Source organism: Gouania willdenowi, chromosome 14, assembly GCF_900634775.1.
Source record: "Gouania willdenowi chromosome 14, fGouWil2.1, whole genome shotgun sequence".
Lineage (NCBI taxonomy): Eukaryota > Metazoa > Chordata > Actinopteri > Blenniiformes > Gobiesocidae > Gouania > Gouania willdenowi.
This window is the reverse complement of record NC_041057.1, coordinates 17,515,326-17,543,191: the sequence shown is the minus strand read 5'-3', so window position 1 is coordinate 17,543,191 and position 27,866 is coordinate 17,515,326. Positions and strand designations below refer to the sequence as shown.

Genomic DNA, 27,866 nt, shown 5'->3' with positions numbered 1-27,866 from the left:
AATACACACACTTGATGGGCCATGAGAAATCCAGGACCAAATCGGCATGAGAGAAACTGAGAAAAAGCTCAAAAACATTTGTTTTCTGAAAAAATAGTGTTCTTTTTTGTAGCAAAATATGCTAGTTGAAGTTATGAAGAAAACACTCCCTGCTTCAATTAAGCAATATCACACTAGGGAATGCTGTTGTGCTGAAATCTAGATAGATGGCACTCTATTGATCCCTTGGGAAGGCTCCCTCAGGGAAATTATGGTTCTAGCAGCATTAAAAATCAGCAAACAGGGTTGAGATAAAATATAATACAAAAATACATCTTTGGTTTATTCCAGGTTGGTTGCTACTGACAACAATTACTGCTCATGCTCTGCCTTTCTGTTACCCCTCCTTCCCTCCTAGTGAGGGGTACAGTCTGAGCCAAAAGAGTGATTCAGTGTCTGTTAGTCCTTCACTTAGAAAGAAGCCGTCTCTGGCTGAACAGGCTCCTCTGATTGATGATGATGACGGTGTGCAGAGGGTGGCTGGCATCTTCCACAATGACCAGCACTTTGTCCAGTGTACTTTCTGCCACCGTCACCAGAGAGTCCAGAGCTAGCCCACCTGATCAATTTTTCCAGCCTGGATGTGTCCTCCTTTGATACTTGGTTGGAACTAACTGTTGTATAATTAACTGTATATTAGGTTTTAACACTTATTCAGACCCCTGTGTGTGTCTGTTTTAGGTGCTTCATTTCAAAGATTTCATCCCCAAAGCATTTCCAGGAGGTCACAGTATGATTCTGGACGCTGAAGTCCTGCTCATCGATACCAAGACGAGCAAACCGCTGCCGTTTGGGACTCTGGGTGTGCACAAGGTGAGGACAAGGATAATTGGATCACTGTGTTAATGTTATTATCGTGCTGTTTCAGTGTCCATACTTAAACTCTCTCTTTTCGCTTCAGAAAGCCGCCTTTCAGGAAGCCAACGTGTGCCTTTTTGTGTTTGACTGCATCTACTTTAATGGAGTCAGCCTCATGGAGAGGTGTGTGTTTCTAAATATGAGTGATTGAGAAACAAAGTAAATCAATTTTTCCATTAAATGACAAAGAAATAATGGCTAATAATGCCATAATCATTTTTATACTATTAAATATTTTTACCTCTTCTGCATGTGTAATTACCTCCAAACAATAAGCACAGTTGTACTTCTTCCTGGCCTTACGGTGTTTTTTTTCCTCTGCTCACCAACAGACCGCTGTGTGAGCGCAGGAGGTTCCTCCAAGACAACATGGTAGAAGTCCCAAACAGGATCCTTTTTTCTGAGATGAAGCACGTCACTGTGAGTACACACTCATCCGTTTAACTTGTGTTGTTCACTCTGATCTCACTGTGTCATGTGGCTGTGTGTCAGAGGGCCAGCGACCTCGCTCAGATGATCACACGTGTGATTCGGGAAGGACTGGAAGGTCTGGTGCTGAAAGACCTGAAAGTGAGTGGGAGTTTTTTCAGTTGCCTAAACTAAAAATGTGATTTTTGATTTAATATGTCAATATGTGTGTGTGTGTCAGAGCACGTATGAGCCGGGGAAGCGTCACTGGCTCAAAGTGAAGAAGGACTATTTGAACGAAGGAGCAATGGCAGACACGGCGGACCTCGTGGTGCTCGGCGCCTTTTATGGGAAAGGATCAAACGGTGAGTCGCCAAAGAAGGAAGTGAACAGGAGTGCTTGTCTTTCATCAATAGAGCAGGGCTTGTGCTGTTGAGTATTGACTAGTTTGTCCAGGCAGGTAGCTTTTTGCGTAATGTTGTAGTAATACTGGTCATAAATGACTGCAGTGATGTTTTAAATCAACTGGACTCTGAGTGTTAGTTGCTTGTTTTTCACTAGTTTACACCAGTGATGTTCCACCCTGCTCACCATGTCTCACTGGCTGGATGTGATGAAAACATTAAAAAACAACACAACCTCTGCTTTTAGAGGAGGAAAACATGAGCGTCCAAGATCTAAGAGTTAATGATTGATAATGATGAGCAGAACAGAAACCGTCATTAAGATCAGTCTAATGTTGCACATCCACTCTGGACCACCAGGAGGCATCATGTCCAGTTTCCTCATGGGTTGTTACGATCCTGACTCAAAGAAATGGTGCACGGTGACCAAATGCTCCGGTGGGTATGACGACGCCATGCTGGCTCGACTACAGGATGAGCTGGACATGATCAAGATCAGCAAGGTCAGAGAAGGACGCACTCGCAGCATCGAGCTAAGTGTGTGTGTGTGCGTGCAAGTAATCACGTCTCTCTGTGAACGTGCAGGAACCCAGTAAAATCCCCGGCTGGTTTAAAATTGTCAAGAATTATTATCCGGATTTCATCATTCGCGATCCCGAGGTAAGATTTCATTAGTCAGCACTTTGTTATTGCCTGTCTGTAAACATCGGAGGGTTTTTGCTGCTCAAAAGTTCCCAAAGTGTGTTAAAATTTTCTGGATTGGTACAAATTAAGAAAAAAAAATATACATAAAGATTTAAAGCATTCTTTTCCTTTAATTAAAGGTAAATTTAATCATCAATAAATATTGAATGTTATGAATATACATAATTTATATTTTAAAAGCACCCATCCAATATAGTACACATATTGTTATTGCAATACATTTTGAGTGAAACTATTTTAGAATTTGATTTAGCTAATAATGCATTACCGGTAATTAATTACAGAAGATTAAGAAATTAAGTTGAATTAAGCACAAATGTGAATAGATTATAAATTTATTAATTTCATTCATTAATCAAAAATTATTGCAATAAAAATTTTTTTTAAAAATCTAACATTTTAATGCATTGCATCAAAACCTGTTTTCAATCTGATTATATAAAACTATTTAAGATTAAAACTATATTTATTAAATAAATGATAATTATTTGAAATTGAATTTAAAGCCTTTATTGTCAGTATACATAGTACATTGAGAAAAGACTACACAATAAATACAATAACTATTTTTTGAATCAGAAAGATTCAAAGAGAAAAGAGGTTCTATAGTTGATGAGAAGTAAATTTTTTAAAAGCCGACTCCTGCTATACTTTGTACCCTGTCGGAACAGGAATATCATATTGTTTTCTCTCCTGCAGCGAGCGCCAGTTTGGGAAATAACGGGTGCTGAGTTTTCTAAGTCAGAGATGCACACCGCTGACGGCATCTCCATACGATTTCCCAGGATGACTCGCATTAGAGATGACAAAGACTGGAAGACCGCCACCAACCTGCAGCAGCTCAAAGTATGTCAGCAACAGTTTCAGCAGACGTTACTTCAAAGTTGTTGTAACAAAGGACAAGAGATGATTGTATTTTTTTAATTGTTTAGTTCTAGTTACAGGTAGACTAGGTGGTAGGGTGTAAACAAAGGAGGAACAATTCCATCAAGAAGTTTGTTAGTTTGTAAACTAACGTAGCACTCTGTGTGTGTTCCTCCATCAGGAGCTTTACCGGATATCAAAGGAAAACTGTGACTTTAAAGTGACAGCTGGACCGTCCAGTGAGGACAAAGGCTCTTCAGGAGACAGCGGAGGAAACTCCCCGCCTGCCTCGTCTCAGCGCAAAGCTCCGCCCAAGAAGAGCGGTACGTTGAAATTATAACCATATTATAGATAATATACAGTTTATTATAAATCAGCAGCTCAACCATAGCGCTTTAAAATATGTTAACATTCCTTCTTCAATATTTCATCTAATTCAGCATTACTGAAAACATATGCATCCATTATTCCTCCCACCCCTCTTATTCAGTTATGCTGCCAATAAAACCCATGAACTGGGTCCAAGATGTCAAAGATGAAGAAGTTGCATCAGACTTGAGGTTAATATATTCCGTTTGTTCCCCACAGCTACCAGCACTCCAACCAAAGCAAAGGTGCTTAAGTCTCAGCCTCGGACACCGAGCTCAGACCCTCCAAAGAAGGTAAACATCTGAACACATGTTTATTAACCCTTATTGAATGCATATTATTTGCCTTTTCCACTAAGTACTGGGCTTTCGCATCTCATAGTTATAACTTCCTTCCTTGTGTGCATTCATACACGTCATTGCTAAACCAGAAGAAATTCTCTCCTCATCATGACTCTTTGTTGTTTAACACCAGGTGAAGACAGAGAGTGTGCACAGTAATGGACAAACAGCGAAGAAGAACACGGCTCAGCTACTACCGCCGTCCACGGATAAGGTCAGCCAATCGCAACACAGTAAAGAAAAACTTTACAATATAGATATAGTCCCGTGTAAAATAATTGACTTAATATAATAAGGCTAATGACATCTCAAATTCATAGTTAATTGACTAAAAACTTGTACAGGTGAATTTCTTTATGTTGTACATATCGCATTTAAAATTTGTAAATGTTTGATAGTGTAAAAGTATTCTTACTGAAATGTTAGGCTTTAGTGTTTTTCCATTGTATGGGAATGATGGTAAAAATGACCAAATGTTACAAAACCAACTTTATTGATAGCAGTATTTTACAAGTGAAGTCATGATCGAGTGGTTTGTCCTGCAGTCCAACAATCCAATGATTTAAGAAGTTTAAAGTCCGTTTCCTCCCTCCTTCAGACGCTGATGGACATCTTCAGCGGAGTGAAGCTCTACCTTCCCTCGTCTGTTCAGAACTTTGATAAACTCAAACGTTACTTTGTGGCGTATGACGGAGACCTTGTGTCTGAGTTTAGTGCCAGCACGGCAACGCACACTCTTGCAGAGGAGGAGGAGGATGGAACGGCTCAGAAAGTGTCTGAACGATGGATCTGGGAATGTATCCGTAAGAGACGAGTGCTTCCTCCCTGCTAACAGGCACAGGTTTAATAATAATAAAAAAACACACATTCTCAACTCCTTGGTTGGAAGGATAAGTCAAAAAACAGTGTAACGTTCAGCAAGTTATGTCATTAGTCTGCCGGGATTGTTCCTGTTACTACAGTGTAATGAACACTATTTACAGCATATTAGGGATGCACCGAAATGAAAATTCTTGGATACAACTGAAAAACCGAAAGAAATTATAAAGCAAATTATTTATATAATTTCATTACTATGTACAAACCTCAATAAAATGGACCAACTCATACATTACATAATAATGTAAAGGCCTATAACTGTCTCGGCTGCTGAAAGAGTCAAATTCAATGGTTTCTCATAAAAACACAATTAAGTTGTTGATCAAGGCCAGCTTCTCTGCTTTGAAACAGTTTAGTGGTCCGTGTGGATGGAGGGCTACACGTAGCTACAGTGTACTCATAACACACAAACATGCTCAGTCTCAACCTCTGCTTAGAAAACGCTTTAGTGTCTTTACAACATCCTGTTTTGGCTGAAAACCAAAAATTCACTTTCAATTTTCAGTGCATCACTACATTATATTCATACTATAATGAAGAAAACAGTTTTGACTGTGCTGTCTAGTAAATTTAACTGCTCAGACCTTCTTTTGCATGTTACTATCAAATGTTAGGGTTGTATCCAACTTAACTCTAATTACTAAATAATTTTCCCATCCAGAAACATTAAACAATGCAAAAACACATTACTTGTCCCCTTACTGTGAGAAATAATTCCTCTTCAAAATAAAAACAAATTTTCCAGATGTACATTTTTTAGTGGACGAACTAGTGTAAGGGCTCCCTCTACAGGTAGAAGTAGGATTAGTTTTTTTAATTCAGTTCATTTTGAGCAGGGTTTAGCTTAGTTGTGAGATTTAAAGTTTAACTTGCTTAAATGACACGTACAGACTCCACTTTGGAATCCAAGAATACCTTCATACAGACAATAAAAGAAAAATTTGACTTAATTTAACTGCCTTTGTTTCTCTCGTCCTTTGTGTGTAGGAATGTTGAAACAAGTCTGTGGTTCATTTAAAATTTTCATCACGTGTGTGATAAAGCTTTCTACACACTTTAGGACAACAGAGGACTTGGAGAAGTATTAAGCACTCATTTACCAGTCAGTGATCACATTAATCTGTTCAACACTTCACAAGATTACATTACACTAACTGGTAAAGCCTTATTTATGTTGAAATGATACACACATTTTTTTCTAAGAGATTTTATAATGTTGACTACTTGTACCTGACTCAGAGTATCAGCCACTAGATGACACACTGTTGCACTACCTGGTATGAACGCTCAATGATAAGCTGATATTATGTTTGTTTATATAATTTTGTTAACATTTTAGTTTCATAATTGTATTGAAAAAAATTATTCTTGTTGGATGGTCTGTTAGCATTAGCTGTAACGCTGACTAACCTGGGATGCAGAGCGTGGTCAGTGGGTCTCAGATGAGGTTTCTTGTGGCTGTGAGTGAGTCTATGTGTTCAGATCCAGCTGTTCTCTGATATTACAAGGCTGAGAACACACACGCACACACACACACAATAGCCACAAGAATGTACTATCACACATCATCATCCACATGTTAATTACAATCTAAATAGAAGAAAAGGAAGTGAAAGGTTATTTAATAAATTACAAATAAAATGTTTTAATACCGTTTATTATAATTCACAGCCAGAAAATTGTTAAATTGACAATAGTTAACTGAAAATAAATCTACATAGTATCTTTTTCATGTTTTTATGATTTTTGTTTTATATTAGCTTAATAAACTCAAATAAAATATTTAGTGATTTTTCAATACTCATTTAAACTATTAAAACATATTTAATAATACTATAAAGTAAACAAAGTAATTTAAGATACCAAATTACTGCCACCTAGTGTTAGATTTTGGAATAAATTGACTAAACTATATGAAGCTCTTTAAACACCAGTGGTTGTAACTCTGGTACTGGTTAGTGTGCTGGTACCTGTCTGGAGGATTTGATGAGCGTGGCGGAGCAGGTCGAGGTGTGCTCGTGCCGCTCCAGCAAGATTCTGGTCCTGGGAATGTGGCTCCAGGACACTCCGAGACCCGGCTGCACCTCTCCGTCACGTCCTCGTGTCACGTGATTGGTCACCTGCACACAGAATTAAAGCTAATAATGCTGGATATTAAACTCATCACAAAGAATGATCTGTCCATGGATGAATGAAACGTTGATATACATATTTTAAAAATAAGACTAAGTGATGGTTCTTGTGCAGCTTTGATGAGACCTTTAACTGAACTCCAACAGTTGACTCAGAGCTAACAGTGGAAAACACCTCAGGAAGCTTTTCCCCGAGGACTTTGTTTACAGAGCTTTTTTACACTTACAGTTCCTACCAATAATAAATATGATCATTATCTCATTATTTATTATTGCAGGGCAGTTATTCCTACCAGAACAGCAATATTAAAGTCCTTTGCCATCGTTTTCAGAGCGAACGCTACCTGGATCATCAGAGACATTCCTGTAGGGACAGAAACACATTCATCCTATTTTATATACATGTATGTATATATAAACACACATAAATATGATGACACATTTTTCTTTGTTAGATGACGGCGTAAACAACCGTCATACAGCCTCCATCAACATGACAGCACAAACAAAAGGATTTAAAAAAAAAAGAGAAAAAGAACAAATATAATGGCACTAAAATGATGACAGATGTTTGACCTTCGCTCTGTTTGCCTCCAAGTAAAGGAGAGAGAACAGCTGACACAGAGTCCACAATCACAGCCTTCACGGAGCCGCCGCCCACCGCCGCCTGAGGAGAGAGCACCCAGTTAGACTTAAAAAATAATGATAAATAAATACAATCAGTTAAATCTGTAAAGTATTATACTAATGGCAACAAGAATTAAACAGTTACTGCATCACCCACAAATAATAAAAATAAATAAAGAATTCATATATTGTGGAAACTAAATTAAGAATAACTTAAATAAATAAACAAGAAAAATATGCTGAATGACTTTTGTGGTAAAACTAAAACAGGAATAATGTTGTTAATGTATCTCCATTAAATGTTAATAAACACTAAATAAATGCATTTAAAATATGCCATTTTAAGACTTTTGTACAGGAGTGCTTTTTTTGTCAAAACATACCAATATCTTCATCATCATCACTCCTTCAGACTGTTTTCGATCTCAAAAAAGAGATTTATCCTAAGTGACTTTCTGGTAAAATAAAGGTTAAATGTCCATTATTTATTATTTATAATGTTCAATTTGTAGACTTAACATCAGAGTGCTACAATAATAAATAATATGATACTAAAGGTACACTTAGTGTCACTTGTTATGGCTGTGGTATGAAATGTTTGGATGGAACTGACCATGACATTAAAATATGTCCAAACCTTTCTTCTTACTCATTTCCCTCACCTCCATCCCTTAGTTTCTGTGTCTGAATAAATATCTCTGTCCTCTCGTTTGGTCACTTATGTGCACCCCTGCTTATTAGGCTCCTTCCTGATGTGAGATTTATGCTGCATTCGATTGCACTTGGAACCCAGAAAAATTCGGCAGAACGAATCGGAAAAGTGCAATAAAATGGCCCATGAGCTCGGGACCCGAGTCGGGAACTCGAGCAAGATCCAAGCACCCCGAGTTAGTCGGAATGACGTTTTAGCAAAATGGCGTCGCGTCAGTTAGATGGAAACAGTTACTTTCTCCTCCACTTTTACTTTAATATGCCGTCTAATTTGGAACGTGTGTTACTAAAAGTGCAGAATAACTCTGTAGTGGTATTTCCATCCCTACTCTGTTCATTTGAACGCCGCTCTGCATAAATAATAATAACCGTATAGAGTTGGCAGAGCGGCCGGTGACTGAAGCCACGGCGCGAGCCCAGCCCCGCTTTGCACCCCAGCCCTTAGAGTCAATCCTTATCCCGAAGTTACAGGTCAACTACTGTCTGCATACACAATCAAAAGACAAGGGAGGCTGGCCCGACTGACTGTTGATTTTTGCGACAGTGCTGCGATGCTTGTGGCCACGAGGGGCGCTTGCGTGAAAGTTACTGGTCTCGCGCCCCTAGTGGCCAAAAGTTACACAGTGTGCCTTTAAGTAAGACAAGAATGCACTACCGGTGGGATTCCTGCATGATTCATTGAATCATAGACTGTAGAGAGTGCATTGAACTATACAGGTGTCATTACTTACACAGAGAGGCGTTCAAATTAACCTGAGAGCCAATCCTTATCCCGAAGTTACGGATCTGACTTTCCGAAGTCCCTTACTAAAGAATCCATGATTAACTGAACAATTGCGGCGATTAATGCGCCCATTAACCCAACACTAAACTACCATATTGTGCTCTTTTGGCTGTAAACAGAGGCTAACTTGTTTCAGCTGCCCACAGCAATGGCGCCGGGTCGGGAAATGCCCGTATGTTGTGACGTAACGTGCATCCGTGCCTGTGGTCACGTGACTGCCGTAAAGTGAAACGTTCTCCAGGCATTCTCCAGGTCACATGACCTGGTGAAAAACGGTACGTCTCTCACATAGTCAGTATTTCCAGAGGGAAGCCCCACTCGGGGCATCGATACTGTCAAGCGCTGGGTATTGTCCTGAGGAATAATTTAAAATAACTCATATGGGTCAACTCTTTAGGTCAAAAAGTCCACGATGTGCCTTTAAAGTGTAGGAAGTTTGTCTCTCTCTCTTACCCTCAAGTAGCTAATATGTTTTCCCCAAGCATTTTTGCTCCTCGTAAACTATAAAAGCAAACATCAGCTTGCCGTGGCCAGCCATGTTTTCCAAGCTTACTGAATGAAACGCATTTACCTCGGAGGTAAAAATTGATGACCCGGACCTTTCCGGATTCCGAAAAGCAATCGACTGCAGCATTAATCTGCTCCTGTGGGGGCTTTAGCGGAACATCAGAGGTGGATCATGGATGAGTGTGAGACCAGACAGACACTGACCTGCTGAAGGCTGGCTCCACGCAGCTCGTACAGACAGTGGAGGAGGGCGTAGACGTCAAACAGACGGAAAACTGTGATCCGCTGCAGAGCCTCCATCTAACCATAGGACAAAAGTCACCTTTACATCTACAACAAACACGAGAAGACAGTCAACAACAGATCTACATCAGAAACTGTAGCTCATTTAGAGCAGCTCTTTCCATTTCACACTCTACATTTATCATGTGTGTGTCAGGCTTTATAAGATCACTGCCATTAGCAGACGACACACTTATCTTCTGCTCTGTTCATACACTTATTTACATTTGGAGCTCCTACAATCTGCTTTTCCTCTTGGTGGAGATAACTTGGTTGTTGTTGTTGGATTGTACTGGATTCTGTCACATTAAACAAACCTTAAACTGGTTTTAAATGCAATGGAAATCTGAAGTGATGCTTGAGGCAAAGTATTACCTCCCACTATAACCAAGACCACTATACTAATCTAAAGGCTGACTTAGTGGCATCTTACAGTGTTTGATGTCACCATAGACCAGTGGTTCCCAACTTGTTTTGAGTCGTGACCCCATTTTGATATCACAAATTTCTGGCGACCCCAGAGACACTTTTTTTCTTTTTAGAATTTAGATTTTGATTATGTTTTGTGATCATGTGTTTGGAGTAGCCAGGATTAGAGCACAACGTGATAACATCTGCCAGCTTAAATATTTTTCATACTGTACTTTATAAGAACTAGATTTACATTTGAGAAAGTAATAGTATAGAACACAGTTGTTTGAGATTGTGTGATGTGTTTTCAATTGAAAAAAAATAAATAAAAAAATATAACTTTAACCAGTAATTTTTTTTAATACCAGATATTCCAGGCGACCCAATTTGATTTCCGGACGACCCCAATGGTGAAAAACACTGCCTTGGACTAATTCTGGTCATTTCAGAGCAGGTTGGACTCGGTCCTTTCCAGCCCTCACCTGTTCCTCTGTGTTGTCCGTCTCCACCTGCAGCATCTGCAGCAGGCGTGCGGCAGTCATTCCTCCGCTGGTGTCTACGTAGACCACGCTCTGCTTTAGCCGCCACGAAATGTTTACAGCCACGCTGAAACACACCTGGAAACAAAGCACAGGCTGAGAGTCATCAATGGTTATTTTAGCTCCTCCCACCAAACAAAAGGTGGTTGTAAAAGCTCATCATGAAACACTGAAGCCTGAAATAACAGATACAACTTTCTTTCTGTGTGATCACGCACATCTTAAGCCTTTCTTCATTATTGTCAGATTTACTGAGGAACACCAGTATAAACCAGTATCTTTCACTGGGGATCATTATAGAGCAAAAACACAGTTAGCAGGCCAGGTCAGAACTTCACTGGTGTTCAGGAGAAAATTGTGTTCAGTTTAACTAATGACTTACTTTTACACAGAATCAGCTAACAGTCAGACTCAGTGACCAGTTGCTATCTGGTGCCAGTCTATGAAACACCACTGGAGTGACCAGTTACCAGTTTGACTGTTAATGTTTCAGGGCGACTTGCCCCAGTGTTACTCCATTCCATGTCGAATCAACCAAAAATTTAAAACTGGTCTTTCTACTAGGACGACGGGCACTGGGAGAGTCCGTAAGTCCTGAGGACGTGGAAGATGTTCACCACCAGGCTGGAATTATGATAACGGCTCTTCGGCTGATTGGATCTGGCATTTTCCTGATTTATCGCAAAATTCCGATTACGTTGGCAGCAATATTGGAATCTGCTTGTCATTGATGGAAGGGGCCGAGCTCTCAGAACTCTCTTATGGATTCCACTGTAGTGAACTTTAAGAGGAGTGGAGAGTTTGTCTCAAGGAAATGGCCACATTATTGGATTATTGATCGAATGACCAGGAACAATAGGACTGGCAGTCATGTTATGACTAGCCTGTCTGAAAACATCTTCTCTTATCTCATTTGGCCCCCCTGAGAACAGCCTGTCAAAGTCTGTTTTTGTTTTTCTCCACACTCTCCATGGATGGATGTTGATTTGACGCTCTGACCTTTCCCTTACTATCCATGAACACCTGCGAACATCTGGCTCGGCTAAGAAACTCTCGAGGTCATCTCTATGACAACGTGCTGTTGTATTGAATTGTGTTTGTGCAATGTTTCCTAAAGAATTTCTTTTCATGATCCCAAACTCCACCCCTCTACAAGGGCCTAGTTTGGTTTTTGCACATTTTTACTTCTTTTTCCTACCCGTTGTTTCATATTTCTCATCTAAGAAACGGAGCGCGGGCCTGCTGCTCCACAGTTCCCCATGTGTGATTGTCTTTTCATGTTTCTTGGTCAAGATGTAACTGAAACTGAATTTCCCGTCGGGGATTAATAAAGTTTAATCAATCAATACTAATTAATTTTAAGCAATTTTCAAGCCCTATCAATTTGTTTTCCATAGAATTTAACAGAAAAAAGTTATGTCAAATCATAAACTTAAAATGTGATTTAAAAACAATTGTACCCCAACTTTTTTCAAAAATCTTTTCGAGGTAGCTCATGATGTCAGAAAGCTTTCCTATGAGTTTTGTGATGGACACTGACACTTTTACAGGTATGAGCAAAAATATGTGCAGCATGGTCACTCAAACATCTGTCAAAAAGAGGTCACTTCATGCTTCACTGTGGCTTTAAAACTGCCAAAGTTCTTTGTATTGATGTCAGATTAACACTCCTGCTCACTTCCATCTTTGACATGCAGTAAAAAGGAGCTAAAGGCTTCATGTTGCTGAGCCCTGTTCTTATCAAATGCAGAAAATGGTACAAATAAATTTTAGTGACAATTTTAGTGACAAAAAGTTAAATTAGTAAATGCTCACCTGAGATTTTCCGCTTGCTGGGCCTCCACACAGCTCAGTGACCTCTCCAGTGTACAAGCCTGAATCCAGCAGTTTATCTAAGCTGGAAAAAAGTGAGGTTTACTCATCACATCCTCAGTTTAACCATCAGGTGTGAGAAAGCAAAGCCTCAGATTCTGTTTCTGTCTGATCCCACTGTACCAAGCTCTGCCATCGTTTACTTCACTTCATCCCATGTAGACACCATGTACTTCTTTTGTTGAACACAGATCAGTTGTTCCTTTACATGCTTTGTTTGTGGTAATGAGTGTGTGCTCATTTGAAAAAAATACTTAGGAGCACTTACGTTACGTAACATGAGCAGGGATAACATAACATAACAGTTATTACCACCAAAGATTTGTAGTATTACATATTTCTACTCCTGAAATCTGCAAATAAAAATAACACTCATAAAGTAAGGAAAATACACAACTTGAACCAAAACACGAGCCAGATGATGATGTAAGAGGAATGCTGTGATTGGTCAAAAAAACAAGAAAAACTTGCTGTGATCGGATAACTGTAGATTTACTGCAAAGACTGATGTTCCATAAGGGATGGAGCCTCAGCCAAGAAGCTAAATAGCAACAGAGGCTAATAAATGAATAAATGCATGAACAGACAGAGACTAAATGCAACATATGGAGCAGTGATCCTGCAACAGCAGCTGTCGGCACCAATGCTTAAATTATCTTTTTAGACAAAGGCTCCGTCCTTTGACTTACGGCGTCGTCACTGTGGTTATGGCTTCCTTGTGGCTGCACAGGTAAATCTCCTGAATCCCACCTTCACACAGATACACGATCGTTCACAGCTGACCTCCGTCGGCAGGGCGTAGCTGCACTTTATGTCTATGGAGCCTCAGGAACTTCTGCAGTAAATTATAGCCGGGTCATTAAGTCCCTGCTGGAGTGAGTGAGTGAGTGAGTGAGTGAGTGAGTGAGTGAGTGAGTGAGTGAGTGAGTGAATGAGTGAGTGAATGAGTGCTGGATGATAGGATGTGGGGATAGGTCTTCAAGTTTAAGATACTTTAACCCTCCAACTGTGTGTCAGCGCTATTTACAGCCTGTAAATTAAACACACGTCTATAATGTAACATAAAAACAACTACAAAATAAACACTAGGACAGCAACACACAAAATGACACACCAACAAACACACCAAGTAATAACACATAAATAGACCAGAAAGTGCACAAATTTATGACAAAAACACATTAAATTACTATAAAGAGACAAAACAACAAAGAAACAAAGAATATGAAAAACATTTCCAAAAAGAAACATAAGGACAAGGAAAATGTTTAAAAAGATTACAATGATATACAAAGAAATGTGAAAATGATGGGATTTAGAAAGAATATGAAACATGATTTAGTTCATGTTTGTAGATTTAGTAATTTCCCTTTTCATCTGTTCCTGTCTTTTGTTACAGACCTATAAAGTATAGATCTGTTTTTATCCTTCCTTTGTTACAGACCTATAAAGTATAGATCCATACCTGTCAAGTTTTGGATTTGAAAATAAGGGAAATTTTCTGGCGCCCACTACGAGCCATCCCACGCGCCCAACCAAGCTCCAGTATCCCTAATATTTTAAGACAAGTGTACAAGAAATCTAAAATAGCCACTTGTCAACCACTTACTATACGGGAAGATGGCGGGAAAGAGGGGTTAAAAAAAAAAAGATCTACATACCTTACAGGTATGTAGATCTTCTTTGTTACAGACCTATAACCAATAGATCTGTTCATGTCCTTTGATGGGAACTGAACTGTTCTTTACATCTGTAACAAAGAACAGGAACAGATCTATTCTTTACACATACTGTATGTTAGAAAGGGAACATATCTATCCTTTATAGGTCTGAAACAAAAAACAGGAGCAGATCTATTCTTTATACAGTATATCAATAACAAAAGACAGGAACAAATCCAGTCTTTATACATTCATAACAAAGGAGAGGAAGAGATCTATTCTTTATACATCTGTAACTGATGCACTGTGGTCATTGGTGGACACTGATGGTGCTTTGATGTTGACATCGAAGTGCAGATCACTGATTTGTGGTGTCTCATCACTGCTACTGTCTATGATGGAGGACAGCCATGAGTGCTTAGATGGACAGAGTAGAGCTGAAGTCCTCCAGCCTGAAGGTTAAGCATCGCTGGCTGATTGGAGTTCTCCTCACTCACAGAGAAGAATGGTGGAGACCCACTTATCATCTCTACAGCACTCAGACCATGTGACACAGAGGGCTGATTAAGGATTTAAGTTGTATCTTGAACTCAAAGCATGGAGCCAACACTTGTGCATGTGCTACATTCCTCTACCTCTCCAATAACCACACACCCTGAGCACTGCTCACCAGTTCACTCTTCTACCAGCAGAGGGCAGCCAAGGCACATGCAAACTCAAACCTGAAAGTTCTGTGGTGCAGATTTGAGTGAGTTTACACATGTACCTCTTCATGTCCTCTGCTGAAGCTCCATCACTAATTAAACTAGACATCAGTTCTTCCTTTCGCACATGTCACTTTATCCTATCACTGCAATTATCTTACACTTGACCAATCACATCGTCCCTCTGACCACCATCATCAGCCTCATTGGCTGTGGTTGAAAATGTGACAAACGTCAGCACTGAAAGCATTATTTTTGTCAAATATGTTAGTGAGTAATCATGTGTTTATCTGACCAATGTAGGATCTTTGTAAAGTGAAAGCTGCAATGAAGCCACACCCACACATTAAAACACCCGCTGTCTCATTCTGAGACATGACTCAGTGTTTTGTTTCAACTAGTGATCATGTTATCTGATGACAGCGTTAGCTCCCGGTAGTTGTTCTCAGAAGTCAGTCATTGCCTAATCTAGACACCAGTTTGACCAAACCACTAATAAAACGCCAACCTGCTGACTGTGGCTGTGTTTGAAATGGAACACTCCGCACTATACACTACACTACAAACTCAGTGAGTATATATACTACAAGTATGGTTGGAATGATTAGGATGATGACCATTCCCACTGAAGCAAGACAGTGACCAAGTAGAATATCAACACGTGATCATTTGATCCATAAAACTCACAAAAACACATTTCATGCCGACATTTCGGACATTTTCGGAGACCTGTTATTGTGCAACTGACAAAACTTCCAAGTAACTTCAAAAGAAAAGCCCTATTTACGAAACTGTTAAAAACTATAAGAAGACAAGTAGAGGTGGTTTTGTTTTGAAAAAGAAACGTTTGACTTTTAGCTTGTAGCATTAGTATGAGTAGTATGTAGTATGTTAGTATGAGTAGTATGTTAGTATGAGTAGTATGTTAGTATGAGTAGTATGAGTAGTATGTTATTATGAGTAGTATGTTATTATGAGTAGTATGTTAGTATGAGTAGTATGAGTAGTATGTTAGTATGAGTAGTATGAGTAGTATGTTAGTATGAGTAGTATGAGTAGTATGTTATTATGAGTAGTATGTTATTATGAGTAGTATGTTAGTATGAGTAGTATGTTAGTATGTTAGTATGAGTAGTATGAGCAGTATGTTAGTATGAGTAGTATGAGCAGTATGTTAGTATGAGTAGTATGAGCAGTATGTTAGTATGAGTAGTATGAGTATTATATTAGTATGAGTAGTATGTTAGTATGAGTAGTATGAGCAGTATGTTAGTATGAGCAGTATGTTAGTATGAGTAGTATGAGTATTATATTAGTATGAGTAGTATGTTAGTATGAGTAGTATGAGCAGTATGTTAGTATGAGTAGTATGAGCAGTATGTTAGTATGAGCAGTATGTTAGTATGAGTAGTATGAGTATTATATTAGTATGAGTAGTATGAGCAGTATGTTAGTATGAGTAGTATGAGCAGTATGTTAGTATGAGTAGTATGAGCAGTATGTTAGTATGAGTAGTATGTTAGTATGAGTAGTATGTTAGTATGAGTATTATGTTAGTATGAGTAGTATGAGTAGTATGTTAGTATGAGATTTTGAACACTGCCTGTGTTTCAGCATAAAAGGGATGCACAGAGTGGAAATGAACTTTATGTTGGTTTATAGTGGTATTCCTCTTTAAATATTACATTACATTTTATACTGGTTCATACTGGTAAATCTCACAATAATTATCATACTGGTTTGTACCGGTATTTCTTAGTAAATCTGACATGAATGAAGGATGGTTGATGACTTATGTAAGAAAGTTGTAGCTATATTTGTTATTTCAGGCTTTAGCGATTAATGATTAACTTTTACACCCACCAGGATGATAAACAGCTCCCAGCAACAATCAGCATCAGAGTTACTACGCAGAACAAATCAGTAAGCTCAGCTTTTTCAAATAATTACCATAAATATGTAATTTAAAAGTACTACTGTATAAAGTACTTCAAAGAATCAAATCATGGTTTTAATCTGGTTTGACGACCAACACTGATAGTGGCATTTCCAGATGAATTCTACTGGGAAGGACAAGGTGGGCCAGAGAGTGACTGGGGGGCGGAGTCACACTGGCCCTTCTTGTGGCCACACATTTGAACACTGAGCTATGGGAAAAGTTGAGTGTTTAAGCTTCAGTTTGCAATAACATCCACAAACTTTGAATTATTAACTTTAAAACATTTTAAAAAGAGATAATGTCACTAAATTAATTATCCTCACGATGACCTTATCACTGAAATCCCTTTGCTTCTAATAAAAGTAGCCAAATACTTAAAAAAAAACCCCTTCAAATTAAAAGCATCATATTTTTCCTTGTTTTTGCTCAAACACGTGCAGGCGACCCAATGAAACGATTATCTGTAAAGCAAACCCACGAGTGGAGGACGTTAGTTTCCAAAGCACTCTGCTTTATTTTAACCACAGAGGAATTACTCATGGACGCGTGGCTCAATACTAATCGACTTTCCACGACTTTGATGGAGGACTTGTTTTGATAAAACCAGGTTGATGCTGGTTGTTTCTGTTCATGTATGATTATTGTGACATTCTTGACAGTCAATGCTGGTTTGGTTTCTGTTCTTAGGACAAGGTTCTTTCTTTAGAAAAAGAGCAAACATGATCAGTTTATCATTTTTTTCAACTGTAATATTGTACAATATGTAAAAACAAAAACGAAAACAAAAACCAAAAAACATGGAAGGGCAGTATGGACAGAATCATCTAATTTTAAGTATATCCATCATTTTCTATGTTTTGGAGTGACTATTGTTGTGAATAATGTTTGTGATGGAAGTTTGCCTTCGTAATAAAGAATAATTAAAGAAAATAAAAAAAGGACCAAAAAGTCAAACAAGAGCAATAAAAGTCAGATAAAAGAGCACCTATGTGTAGAATTCAATCAACATACTGTGTGTGTGTGTGTGTGTGTGTGTGATGAACCAACGGAGCAATCTGATGCATATGATCAATAAACTAAATAAATAGAACTTAGTATGAATAATCCTCTGCACATCAGCATCAGTATTTCTGTTTATTTAGTTTATATTATTGCTTATACTTCACTAAAGTATCTTCCCATCAGGGTGTTACTGTTTCCTTTTTACGGTGTTCCACTTCAACTGATGTCAATTTCAACTAGTGACCAACGTGAAACTACTTCTTTGACCAATATCAGTCGTTTGAGGATCAAAATGATTTCAAATCATGATTTATGTTTTTATATTTTTCCACTTCATGTTTGACACGTCACCAGTTGTAAGGATGACCAGTTGAATTGAAACACCAACCAGCATCTAGAGACAACAAATCCTCCTCCTCAGGTGAAATAGGGCTGGTTACTGCACTGTGGGCGTGTCTGTGTGTCAGCTGATCTGTGACATTTTTACCTTGTGTTCCCTGTAGAAAGGATGGCGGTAGAGCTCAGTAGCTCCTCATACAGATCGGCGCCCGACACTGGAAACGCTGTGTGCTGAGCCAGCAGAACTCTGCGGATCGCCAGCAGAGCCTGAAACAGACGTGAAAGGACGCTCACACATTTGTACAACTTCCTCTCACCGCCGCTGTCCCGCCTTGTAAAGACAATCACCAAGGCTGAGTTCAAAATTGCATACAAACATACTACACACTCAATGAGTACATACTGTCTACTATGTATTATTAGCATGATTAGAATGGACCTTTTTCCACTGAAGTATACTTCTAAGTTTCCCAAGATGCATTTCGAACCTACAACGACAAAAACCTGAAGTACTGAGGCTAAATATCTCTGTTGATTCGCCACCTTTGGAAGTTCTGAAAACATTTTAAGTGCGAAAGTGACCAAGTAGAACATCAACATGTGGTCATTTGATCCACAAAACTCACAGAAACACATTTCATGCTGACATTTTGGAGACTTGAAGCCGGTCCCAGGACAATTTTACATTCCTCTCACAATGTATCTTTTAGTTTTATGTGATATGTTTTTATTTGGTTTCACATTGAGCTTCCACGGTTTGTTTTTTTTGTGTGTGTCTGTATGTGTGTGTGTTTATGTTGCTTTTTATGTAATATTGTAAATATTTGTAATAAAAATGAAGGAGACCCCAGGCAGAATAGCTCCTGCAATAGGTCAGGAGCTAATGGGTCTCTCAATAAAATGAAATGGGGTGGTTGAGTATGACTAGTGTGCCTACCGTGCATACCGTGGATACATAAAAAATGTCCCAATATAGTATACATCTGGGTATTTCTCGCATACTCAATCTTTCCATACTATCTCATGGGAATGCACTAAATACTCATTTTGACATCAAACTTAGTATTTCAATCTGGAGAGACTTAAATGAGGATGAACAAAAAATTCACAAAAAACTGCTCAAAACTCACCTGTTTCAGCTCGCCTACAACCTACAATAGAACTCCCATTCTTTGTTTGTCTGCTTCAATTTTGTAAAGCGTCTGAGTTTTTTTGAAAAGCGCTATATAAAATGTCTTATAATTATTATTATTATTATTAATAATGTGCGACAATAATATAATGAAAAGTGCAAAGTCTTTTGGGGGCTAGACTCCATCATGATGACCTCCTGTACTCGGAGGGGTAATGAGGCCGACGCAGAAGATGATAACCCCCCCCTCGTTGAGTCTAGACACTGGTGAGGAGGACTGGGGCTGAGATGAGGAGAAGAACCAGGACCTGAACTACACTGCGCTGGATGAAGGTGACTGGGGTGGAGGAGGGTTGCAACATTTGCACTGTAGCAACAGAAAGGCTGTGGGGAGAAACTGTTTTCAGCGTTTGACAGCGGGAGGATGATTGGTTGAGAAAGGTCATGGCAGAGGCTGATAGGTTAAACCGGGATGATACACGCCCTTGACCAGCTGAACACCATAACGCTGATAGGGGTAGTGGGGGTGTGGATTGAGAATAAATGAGGAGGTGAATGAAGGAAAGAAAGAACACCAGTCTTCCTGTTTGAACTTACGCTAAGCTCCATGAGTAGTATGTTAATTTCACCTCCATTGTTTTTCTCTTCTTTGTATTATACTGTTTTTAATGTATTGCACTGTTTTTATTATAAAGTATCCTTGGGTGTACACAGCCCATGTAAAAAATATAACGAGCTAAATGTACTGCATGTTCTGACAGACAGTGAATGCAACACAATGTAGAATCTCTGTGTGCACACACAGTGTTGCATGTTTGTTAAAAACACATCTGACATCTAAAAGTAATAAAAACCTAACCTTACATCTGTAGAGTCCTTTGAAGAACATAGACTGAGATAGGGATTACTTTGTAGTTTTTTACTACACACACACACACACAAGAAAAAAACTCACCTTTGAAGACAAATTTGTGTTGAACTATTATGTTTTTATTTTTTCGTGTTTCACGTGAAAATTCTTTGAACATATTGGAAAGAAAAACTACAAAAAACACTTTCAAGCCACCTTTCCTCAATGTCTTTGAAAGCAATATTGCTGGGACTGTGGAGTACTCAGGGTGTGAATGTGTTGGCTGTAGCTAAGCCGCAGAAAGAGAGTTTAATGTGGTGGAGCTGAATTACCATCTGTCGGGTCTCCTGCTAGAAGTTCCTGTCCAGCAGTTCAAACTTATTTAGGGAAATCAAAGGACACGTGTGTAAAAACCTTGGCTCACATAGATCTACCTTAATTGAATTGTTGGAGTCGGATGAATAAGCGACCTCAGGTTGACCTTCAGTTTTGGATTAACATAAAAGAAGTAGCACACATTTGTCTTTCTAATCTACAGAGTTCCCAAATCTCAGACTGTTTAATTGTATTTAATGTGTTCTAATGAGTTTAGGCTTCATAATTAACTACCTCAGATGATTCCAACCTTTAAAGTAATGTAGTCTGTTGTAGGAGTTCTCAAACATCATCACTAATCGCATTGATCGCTACGGCAAGATTATTTCCATGGCAACAATGGTGGTGGTTCATTGTTTCATAGAACTCGGAGTGGCAATGGGATCCTCTCATTGGTTGAGGGCAACTGAAGTTACACATTAAACATGGTGAATAATAATAATATTTCCTCTGCTAATCGACACAGAATATCTACACTATATATATATCATATATCGATTTATGTACATATATACAGTACATAAATACAATGTGTCAATATATTCTTTTAAATATTAGAATGACCAGCAATAAATTTGGCTTTTTGTGCCATTTTAATTATTAATTATATTCATAATAAAAACGATTTTAATTATTTTACGAAAAAGATTTCGAGAGTGAAAGAATCTGTTTATTTAGACGTCACATAAAATCATTATTCTGTTATCAAATGAATATTGTTATCTTGTTTTAGTGTGAAAACAAATATTCTAATTTGGGGTCAATAAAGTAAAATGAAGTGCATTTTGTTAGTTTGTATAATAGTTTTTTTGTCATTTGATGTGTAGAAAAGAACTGGTTAGGTTCAATTTATTGGTTACCAAACTATTGATGCATTACTTCAAAGGTATCCAAGAGGCAGCAGATACATAGAAAATAAAAGGGGCGCAAAAACAGAGCCCTGAGGAACACCAAATGTCTGTCGATTTTCTCCTCTTTCTCCTGATGCAGTAGTAGAGCGCTCTGAAGGAAGGGTTTAAAAATAGATGTTGGTGAGGAGAAGTTTTGAAACCTGAAATGTGGATGTGTTACTTCCACACGTCTGGAAGGAATGTTTAACATTTTCAACTTGAATTCTCGGGATAAAAGCGATACCCCCACAGCGTGCTGTGGCTCTCGAGGCTTAGCCGACTTGGATGTTGACAGCATGAAAGAAAAAGGAAAAACGCCGCAACGACAGCCTCACTCAGTCCTAAAATAACTTTTGGATGTGACAGAGACAAAAGTCCTTTTCCTCCAGACTGCATGGACAGACACTCTGACCCAAACTTTCTCTTTGAGCAAGGCTTTACTGCCCTGTACACGCACGCACAAGCACACATCTGTAAAATAACTTTGGTGGACAAAAATATGTAGGGATCAACATCTGAGATCAAATTGAAAATGAAGGACTCAAAGGAAAAGCACAAAACTGGTGTTTTTCTCTTGGAATCATCTCCCTTTAATAAACCCAATTCCCATCATCGGCATCAAAGAAATTAATGAAATAATTTGTATTTTAGATAATGACAAAAAACTAGATTGCCAACCTAGATTTGAACCTATAAAATGCGACCACTTTTGCTACACTTACAGACAAAACACAGCACACTTCAGCATACAGTATTCCATACATAGACACATAAATACATACAGTTTCATTTAAATATGTCTTCTATTAGTTTGGAGTATGAACAAAACATGGCCCTGAAGTGATGATCAAAAGAGGTCCACGCAGCACGCACTGTGTGAACTAAATATCTGTGGTGTTGATCATCACGTATTTATAGTACCTTTCGGATCCTCTCCAAAATGAAACTCATTCTTCCTTTTAACATTGTCTATCAGCTCACCAAATTTTATTTAAATTCTGTTCAGAACTTTTGATATCCTGCAAACAAACATCCACATTAACAGACAGATGGACAAACGGCGGTGAAAACACGACCTCCTTGGCGGAGGTAAATATCCGATACGACACGTATTGGATTTAAGACCACGTGACGTGAAAAAGTGGCCTGGGTTGGATTTGAAAAAATTGGATTTGGGTCACATTTGCCTGTCTGAGCGTAGCCAGACCCTGTCCACACGTATCTGCAAAAACAAATATATTTTTCTATGGTTTGGCCTGTCATCTACGCAGAAACTTGGTTTTGCGTTTGAGTGAAGACACCAATAACCGAAGTTTTAAGCCATCATTCAGGGTTTAAATTACAATGAAACACTTGTTCAGTCACAAGACAATAATAACAAATTCAGATGACAGCTATGCATTCATTTTTACATCATTTATCATATTTAGCTGCAGCGCTGAGAGAAGCCTGTCACAAGATAACATGATTACTAGTCTAACCATGACACTAACGAGTGCTCAAAATGATCAAATTACTGTAATTTCCCAGTCTAAAATGGACTGGTCGGAATTAATTCAGGATGTTATAATTGTTTTGATGACTGTGTGCATTAGATCACACCGTTCGTTAAACACAAAGGCCTGGAAAAGATTTTTTGACCAATCACAGCACAGTTCTTACAGGCTGTGTCTTGAGAATAAAAAGAGAGAACTATAAACTGAGTGCAAAAGTTGATGTCATTTTGTAATCGCTAAAACCTTAGACATAGAGACCATCAGTTGTCATGGTGATGAGTGCATGCTCCCACAAATGTGCAGAATAAATACCTTATAGGACACGGAGCACCTTCGAGCAAGATCCTCGATGTTGGATGAGACCAGATCCTCCACTGTGAAGACACACAAGCATGAGTGTGACTGGGTCTCAATCAGATGAGTCAAACCAGTTTCAGGTCTACTGTCAATCCACCCCTAACTTTTGGTAAATCTGTATTTTCTGTGAAAGGTCCCATGTTAAGCTAAATCAACTTTTCTGTGGTTTAAACACGATAAAAGTGCTATTTGGGCTTCATACACAAGCCCAAAGTGTTTTTTCATTGATTCATAGTTAGAGGGTGATTTGCTCCTTTCTTACTGCAGGGTGAGCCCAAACACCTTGCTCCAATTTGAGGACACGTTCCCACTTTGATGATGAATTTGACGCACCACTGAGCTAGAGAAGCCACGCCTCCAGGAAGCTCTCTGCCATGATTGACATGTTAACAGGCACGCCCATAAAGGTGAGCATTTCAGCGTCCTTCGCGCAGTGTTATGTATGTATTTTCTACAGTCTATGTATGTACCGGTGAATGCTCCGCCCCCACGCTCTGTCTCATGTTTATAAAGCAGCATGAGCTGGACAACGGAATGGGTGGGAGGAGGGCGGGCCGTCCCCTACGTCACCGTGCGAGGAGGAGGAAGTCAGTGTCCCGTCTATAGACACTTACTCATAAATATGCATAAGTAGGCCGCAAATCAGCCCGTTTGTGTAGAGTTGCTCAGAAAGTGACTTTTCAGAGGCTAAAACTCTAGAAAACAGGCGAGTTTGGGAAAATAAACCTCAAATACTATGTTTTTGGGGTTCTTAGAACAAATGAAGATGGGTGAAAAATAGCATGATATGGGACCTTTAAAGTCGTGGAAGTGGAATTCCCTATCTGCTGATATCAGAGGAACTGACAACATTCTACTGTTTAAAAACCACTTAAACTTTGGTTAAAATCGTCACAACACTGTAACCACAACTAACTATTTCAATTTGCTTATTTTGCACAACAGAATATTACTCAGGGTTAGATCTTTAATGACGCTGCAGCATATCCTTTTGAACCGTGTTAAATGTTAATGTTTCCCATCACTGTATTGCACAATGTTAGTCTAAATGTCTATTGTAAATCTATTTTATTTTGTCTGTCAATTGTTACTATGAATTGTCCTGTTTTTTTTTACCTTGTATTTTCTTGTTTACTTGGCCAGGGACTCCAGGTGTAAATTAGCTATTAGCTAACTCTGGCACAATAAACAAGTGCACAGTGTCTCTGTTAAATAAAAAAATAGATTTCAGATGTGTAATGGATCCAAAAAATGACAACGGCAAGATTTTCCTTTTTTGTATTAGTAGGACATTTGTATTATTGCTGTACCTCTGTTGGTCCACAACCAGAGAAGTGTAGTTATGAATACAACATTAAATACACTAACAGACTGGCAGATTTTGTGGCACACACTGTGAACAAGAGGCGCTAATGAGTCTCACACAGAAGCTGATCTAACAGAGTGACTGTTGCATACGCTGGGACTCATTGTGATGTTTGCAACGTTCATGAAACAGCCGGTTGGAGATCACAGGATGAAGCTGCATCTGACAGCAAAGAGATTGGTTTTTTATCTAATTTAGAAAGTGCTTTAGCTTTAAGCGGCTGTGTGGAAAATAACTATTTAATATATTACAGGTTACAGCACAGCGGAAATACACTGCTTTTGTTCATTTAGTTATATTTTGTTTCGTGAGGATGAACATTTTCACATACAGTGGATATAAAGTCTACACTCCCCTGTTTAAATGCCAGGTTTTTGTGATGTAAAAAGATGACACCAAGATAAATAATTTCACAACGTTATCCACCTTTAATGTGACCTATAACCTGTACAATGCAACTGAAAAAAAAACCAAAACCTTTAAAAAGGAAAAATAAAAAATAAGAAAACTTAAGATAACATGGTTGCATACATATGCATACCCTTAAACTAATACTTTGTTGCAGCACCTTTGGCTTTTATTACAGCACTCAGTCTTTTTGGGTAAGAATCTCTGTGTGGCACATATTGATGAGGCAATATTTGCCCACTCTTCTTTACAAAATCGCTCCAAATCTGACAGATTGTGAGGGCATCTCCAGTGCACAGCCCTCTTCATATCACCCCACAGATGTTCAATCAGATTCAGGTCTGAACTCTGGATGGGCCATTCTAAAACCTCAATCTTATTCTAATGAAGCCATTTTTTTGTTGATGTGGATGTGTGCTTAGGGTCATTGTCGGGTTGAAAGATAAAGTTCATCTTCAGCTTTCTAACACAATCCCGGAGGTTTTGTGCCAACACTGCCTGGTATTTGGAACTGTTCATAATTCCCTCCACCCTGAATAAGGCCCCAGTTCCAGCTGAGGAAAAACAGCCCTATAGCATGATGCTGCCACCATCATGCTTCACTGTAGGTATGGTGTTTTTTTGGTGACGAGCAGTGTGTTTTTGTGCCAAATATACCTTTTGGAATTATGGCCAAAAAGTTCAACCTTGGTTTCATCAGATCATAACACATTTTCCCACAAGTGTTTGGGAGACTTCAAATGTGTTTTTGCCAAATGAAGCCAGGCTTGGATGTTTTTCTTCTTAAGATAAGACTTCACTCTTGCCACCATACACCATAGCCCAGACATATGAAGAAGTCGGGAGATTGTTGTCACATGTACTACACAGCCAGTACTTGCCAGAAATTCCTGCAGCTCCTTTACTGTTGCTGTCGGCCTCTTGGCAGCCTCCCCGATGAGGTTTCTTCTCATCTTGTCATCAATTTTGGATGGATGTCCTGTTCTTGGTAAAGTCACTGTTGTGCCATATTTTCTCCACTTGATGATGATTGTCTTCACTTTGTTCCATGTTATATTTGATTCCTTGGAAATTGTTTTGTATCCTTCACCTGACTGATATCTTTGAACAATGAGATGCCTCTGATGCTTTGGAAGCTCTCTGTGGACCTCGGCTTGTGCTGGAAGATGTGGCTACAAAAATGTCAGGAAAAGCTACGAGAACAGCTGAACTTTATTTGAGGTTAATCAGAGTCACTTTAAATGGCGACACGTGTGCGCTGACTCCAATTTAACATGAGTTTCAATGTATTTGGTTAAATTCGAACACAGCCCCGTCCCCAGTTATAAGAGGGTGTGCACACTTCTGCAACCTCTTTCTCTCAGTTTTTTATTTTTACTTCACCTCCCTGAAATGTTTGAGTTTGTTTTTAAATTGCATTGTGCAGGTTATAGGTCACAGTAAAGGTGGAAAAAGTTGTGAAATTATTTATCTCTGTGTTATTTTTTAACATCACAGAAACCTGGCATTTGGACAGGGGTGTGTAGACTTTTTATATCCACTGTAAATATAGGTAGCAGCCAGGCTAGGGCGGTACTGTTTATTTAATGTTAATTTAATTTAATGATAATTGTTTAACTTTCAAATATCTATTTTTATGAAGACGTACCGGTACATTGCAATGTATAAACTACTGAGAGTTTTGATGCAGTTTTAGCATTTACTCTTGTGAATACTTCTTGTTATCAGCTTTGTTTCAGCAGAGGACAAACACTAAAAACAGCTCGACCGCAGAAGATTTAATAAACCTATATAGTTTATTTCTTTTCTATTAATAGTCTAATGAAAATAAATTTGTTATTGATTTTTGAAGCACTTTCTAAATAATAAAGAGCAGAGGTCATACTTGTGTAACTGCTTGTATTCACTGAGGGAGAAAAAATAAATCAGAGTTTAGCAAAGCCATATTCAACAACAGTTTGACATCATTTATCCAGTGAATCAAAAATAATAAACAAAAAGCACGAGTACAAAAGAAATTCATAAATCATACTTAAATCTACGTTTTGGTTGTCCAGAAAGAGGAAAAAAATAATTTAACAACTAATAGGATAAACACACCTCAATTTATTTAGCACAATTAAAATAAAATAAAATAAAAATTAACAGTTAAATATACATCAAGAATAGGAATTTAATAACAGCATAAACCCCAATTAAAATACGTCTAGAGTGAAATATCCTATAATCAAAAAACCAGCTATGAGCATTTTTATCAGTTTGGTTAAAACACTGAATAAAACAAATATCTGACCTGTTTTGACTCCAACAGCCCGCAGACCACTCACTAAGTCACCATCCAGTCCGGGACACATATTTTCTCTGAGCACCACCATCGCTCATCTCACTGATTTCTGAAGCTAGCTCCCACGGCTAGTTGTTTTTAGCTCAGCAGCTAAACGTAACACACAACTTTGTTTCTGTGGTTGGATAAGACTTAACTTATATCGTTACGAGTCGTGTTGCAGAGCAAAAAAACAGTTCAAATAAGTTACATTTACCGCTACTATGCGTGTTTTCTCCACTCTGCTCTGATTGAGAACACTCCGGCAAAAAAATCCTCATCACTTTCCGTA

General features: G+C 38.6%; 2 protein-coding genes across 2 annotated transcripts in view; one reads left to right on the top strand and one right to left on the bottom strand.

Moving 5' to 3' along the window:
• Positions 1–5,817, top strand: part of lig3 (ligase III, DNA, ATP-dependent) — a 12,719-nt gene extending 6,902 nt beyond the window's left edge. The window contains exons 10-21 of the mRNA XM_028466988.1: positions 721–852; positions 941–1,020; positions 1,230–1,317; positions 1,390–1,467; positions 1,547–1,670; positions 2,070–2,212; positions 2,295–2,369; positions 3,114–3,260; positions 3,460–3,601; positions 3,867–3,940; positions 4,122–4,202; positions 4,587–5,817. Coding sequence (XP_028322789.1) covers positions 721–852; positions 941–1,020; positions 1,230–1,317; positions 1,390–1,467; positions 1,547–1,670; positions 2,070–2,212; positions 2,295–2,369; positions 3,114–3,260; positions 3,460–3,601; positions 3,867–3,940; positions 4,122–4,202; positions 4,587–4,820 — 1,398 coding nt within the window. The 3' untranslated portion in view covers positions 4,821–5,817. The remainder of the gene's footprint in view (positions 1–720; positions 853–940; positions 1,021–1,229; positions 1,318–1,389; positions 1,468–1,546; positions 1,671–2,069; positions 2,213–2,294; positions 2,370–3,113; positions 3,261–3,459; positions 3,602–3,866; positions 3,941–4,121; positions 4,203–4,586) is intronic.
• Positions 4,686–27,866, bottom strand: rad51d (RAD51 paralog D). The gene is made up of 11 exons (XM_028466989.1): positions 27,545–27,866; positions 23,433–23,494; positions 18,526–18,644; positions 12,676–12,757; positions 10,804–10,938; positions 9,833–9,928; positions 7,576–7,666; positions 7,293–7,363; positions 6,838–6,987; positions 6,278–6,376; positions 4,686–4,813 (listed from the first exon to the last, which is right to left on the bottom strand). Exons 1-10 carry the CDS (start codon positions 27,624–27,626, stop codon positions 6,338–6,340), a joined length of 927 nt encoding a protein of 308 aa, XP_028322790.1. The 5' UTR covers positions 27,627–27,866; the 3' UTR covers positions 4,686–4,813; positions 6,278–6,337.

Bases quoted from the DNA above. Each gene is read 5' to 3' on its own strand.
- rad51d (XM_028466989.1), bottom strand. From the start codon at position 27,626: ATGGTGGTGCTCAGAGAAAATATGTGTCCCGGACTGGATGGTGACTTA. The intron at 10,939-12,675 runs GTGAGCATTTAC...CTTTGTTTCCAG, and splicing joins CAGCAAGCGGAAAATCTCAG to GTGTGTTTCAGCGTGGCTGT. The intron at 7,667-9,832 runs GTCAGTGTCTGT...CTCTCTCCTCAG, and splicing joins GTGGAGCCAGCCTTCAGCAG to GCGGCGGTGGGCGGCGGCTC.